General features: G+C 35.3%; 1 protein-coding gene across 1 annotated transcript in view; it reads right to left on the reverse strand.

Moving 5' to 3' along the window:
• TMPO (thymopoietin) overlaps positions 1-3829 on the reverse strand; it is a gene marked incomplete at its 5' end in the record, with an annotated part of 29189 nt that extends 25360 nt beyond the window's left edge. Inside the window, one exon of the mRNA XM_015819444.1 lies at positions 3737-3829. Coding sequence (XP_015674930.1) covers positions 3737-3829 — 93 coding nt within the window. The remainder of the gene's footprint in view (positions 1-3736) is intronic.
• Between the last annotated feature and the right edge of the window lie 326 nt (positions 3830-4155).

Genomic DNA, 4155 nt, shown 5'->3' on the forward strand with positions numbered 1-4155 from the left:
AAAGATGGTAGAGGACAGGAAGGCCTGGAGGAATGTTGTCCGTGGGGTCACGATGGGTCGGACACGACTTTGCAACTAACAACAACAACAAAATAATGTACAGAGAGGCCAAGGAACAGAGTGGCTGGTTCTCCTTCCCGAAGATGAGCTCTGAGATCCCCCCCCCCCGAGACACCATGTGCTGTACTTAAAAAACGCACAGTTGCTTAACAACAGCAACAGGGAGAGTGGGATTTGGGGTCATTAAGTGAAATGACCACAATGGGCAGGCTCCATTATAGTCAAAAGTTGAGGATTACCTGTATTTCCTTATAATTCATTGCTTCAAAGTAATTTCTGAGTAATTAATAGGATTATCTTTTGTATAGCACCTGTAACTATTTAACTATTCCAAGTTGTTGATAATTTTTAAAGATTACACAAAAAATTTATAAAAGTAACTTAATCTGAAAACACAAGGTGTCCCCTATTTTAAAGTACACGAAATCATGAATTCCTTAGATACCCTCTTTAAATTATTAACTGAAAATTAGAAAAAATATCTTTTAGATTATTTTTATATGTATATAAAGATAAGAACATATATACTGTCCTTCCAGTGTTTTTTTTTTAAAAAATTATAATCTATACAACAAACCTGAGAATTTTACTGGTGATTTTCCTGCTTAGTTTTTGAATCAAGGAAATGTAGGTGAATGCTGCCACCTAGCTACATGTGATGTACATTGAAAATACTTAGTAAACAGGAATACAAAAAAACATTTCAAAATACTGTCCTCTATTTTTCCAGCTTATTCATTTAGTTAAATAATTCTTTCCCTGTAGTAGTATTTCTTTAAAAATCAGTCACTGTTTAGCTGTTCTTCAACTTAATTTCCAAACATCACAAAGAGAGTTGGGCCTTTTTTGCACTAAAAAGGGTCATGGTGGGAAGATCTAGTTACCCACAAATAATGCTGTGGATGGAGAACTGCTGAGGGACATAAGAGGAATTTGTTTTCTGCTTTCATCCACCAAAGTCATTAATTTAAAAGAAAAACTTTCTTGTTCTTAAAAAAAGTTGTATTTTCAGACAAAGTAGCCACATACACACACACACACCTCTAGGAGAAGATTTGCTGTACTCTGGATCCCCCTAATTAAACAATGCCACATATTGGAACTCAGGAAGCATGCCTTCTCAGTTACTTACCCTGTCCTCTGGAATGAGATACTTTCAGAGATCTGTAAGGCTCTCCCCTGAGATGGTGTTTTGGAAAGCCTTGAAAACCTTGCTATTCTCCTAGGCTTTGGGGTGGAGTGGATGCTGGCACCCATTAGTTGAGTTTCTGTATATGCAGTGCATTAGTTGGACAGATGCTACCTTGTTTATACTGTATTTTTAAAATTTTCTTTGATATTGTGAGCCACCAGAGTTGTTTTCAATGAAGTGGTAGCTGAATCCAATAAAATAAAAATAAATACATTTAAATTAGATAACTTTTCTTTTACTCTCTTTCTATCATGAACTAAAGTTTCCTCCTTCTATATTAGAAAAAAGAATTGACAGCTAGAGCCTTCTCTTCTGAGAAAGACACATAAAAAATAGTTAAAACTATTTTTGCAGTATTTTAGAAAGTTCTCTGTGTATCAATAGTAATCTTCGATGACTCCCCATTCATTCATAGTACAAAATGTTTGACTCCACCTTCTGGATCTCATTTTGCAGGGCCTAACTGTTCACGGTCCCAGAAATGAAACATTCTTTCACTTGTACTATGTGTTGACCAAACAATTACCAGGACTTTAATAGAAATAGGTAAAAACCTTTCTCCTTCAGCATCGCAATTCACTGGATATGACCTATTTTCCATCTGAGTACCTTCCAATCAGCTCTTCTAAAAACAGAATGGAAAATCAAACTTCCATAAATACTATTAATTTATACTATATATAGTCATGGATCAGCTAAGAATTTTAGGTGCCAAAATGCACTCAAAAATCAGGTTAAGCTTATCCATGAAAATATTTGTACCTGTATTTCCTGTACAAATATGCTTCTACATCCATCCACAAATAAGCAGAACCTCATCTTTTTAACCAAATACCATGAAAAATGCATGACAGCTTATCTGTGGGCAGCACATTTTTTTCAAATATTTTGATTAAAAAATTGAGGATTTGCTTATTTGTGGATGGGCTTATCCGCAAAAATGTATAGTACTTCACTGATTATATTTATGTGGAATGAAAATTTAGCATTATCAATGCTTCTGGGCCCTGATGGAAAGTTTTACCTATTTCCATCAGGGCAATTGTTTTGTCATCACATAGAAAATTTCATTTCTGGGACCCTAAGCAACTATGCTTGGGCCCTGTAGATTGAACTTTGATGCTGAGGTCCATGAAAATTTAACTTTATGGAAGATCTCCATTTAGAGGCTGTGTGCGTCCGTGTGTGTGTGTGTGTGTGTGAGAGAGAGAGAGAGAGAAATAATCTGCTAGAATTGGGGATGGCATCAGGAATCACATACTGTACATCAATTACTTTGCTGTGATTATTTTAAAGGATTTTTCTTGATTTCAAATATAATTTTACTTCCCTATTTCACAATAGTTGCCAGATACTCAAATCAAGATTATTTTAACAGTTCAATATATAGCTGATAGTTTGGTTGCTTCCAAAAAATCTGAGATATTTTCATCTAATGTCCAAAACTAAATGCACATCTTATCTGTATAAAATATTAAAGGATATTTTCAAAGTTACAGCTTATGAACTAAAGAATTGGAACATCTAGTAGTGGGACATAAATAGTTAATTTTTTAAAAAATGGTGTATTAGTTTCATTGAATTTAAAATGAAAACTGATTAAATAAAAGGAATGTATTGGATTTGCCTCTTGGCAGAGCTAGATTTCCAGATGTGGAAGAAACTGAAATCTACGGCTAGTCCTTGGATTATGACCATACATTCAGCAACCATTCAAAGTTATAACAGTGCTGAATGAGAAGGATTTACAAGGGGTCCTTAAGAGTTCTGGCTGTTGCAACAAGCCACAGCCACATGATCACAATTTCCAATGTTCCCTGCAGCTTTGCATAAGCAAAGTCAATGGGGAAGTTGGAAATCATGATCTCATGATTAATGACCCATGTGATCCTTGTTTAACAATGGCAACCAAGACTGCCAGAATTGCTGTTGCTAAGCAATATGGTCAAATGATGGTTAACAACAGAATTCCCGATCCCAATTGCCATTGTAACCTAAGGACTACCTGTAATATTTTCAGGCAACTTTTTGAATGTTCAGTTATCTAATAGAAATGCTTCATTCATATCTTCTACTTATCTAGGCCAACTATAATAAACTCTGACAACATCACTTTTCTTTCTCATTTTAGTCCAACCCAAATTCTCATAACAGTATTTTTATGTTCCAATTCTGTGTAGTTTCATGCCTGTATCAACCCTCTGCCCATATGTTTCTGCCTTTGACCCCTGCACTATGTCCCAATTGTTGATAGTATATTTGGTTCTAGGTTTTTGCCACGCTTTGCCTTTTGCTCTTAACACCCTTCTGATGAGATTAAGATACCTAGTCCTAATGAGATATAATTGTCCTATTGCAAGGAGTTGCTCATGTACATGGCTCAGTTCATGGTCTTAGCAGCAGCATCTATGTGACTATTTGTTCAGTTCCAGGACCCTGTGCTCTTTTTGTACTATGACTTTCACCTGGAAGGACTGACACTACTTGAGCTCTCAGTTCCTTAACCTCTATGCGCAAAGCATCATTATCTTTCAAGATCCACATAAAGTCTTTTCTGACAGTGTCATATAAACAAACCTAAGAAGAGGGATAGCAGCACATCCATTTTACACAATGAACTTAATGCATAAAACATCATATTCTGCTAGGTTCTGTCATCAATTAAGATATTTCTCCTTGACTCTGTATTTACAATATGCAATTGTAAAAGATTCCACTTTATTCCCCATGCTATTTAATAACTTCATGACCCTGCTAGTAAGATCATTTAGAAAAAATGTTATCATATACTAATTGCAACCAGCTGGATATGCTGAAAAAAACTGCAAAAGGGCCAATTGACTATGGTCAATGAAAAAAACTCTGCTAAGGCTGGACAACAGTAAATAGTTAATTTTAGTAGT

The sequence above is a fragment of the Protobothrops mucrosquamatus genome, unplaced genomic scaffold (assembly GCF_001527695.2).
Source record: "Protobothrops mucrosquamatus isolate PMUCROS unplaced genomic scaffold, P.Mucros_1.0 scaffold921, whole genome shotgun sequence".
Lineage (NCBI taxonomy): Eukaryota > Metazoa > Chordata > Lepidosauria > Squamata > Viperidae > Protobothrops > Protobothrops mucrosquamatus.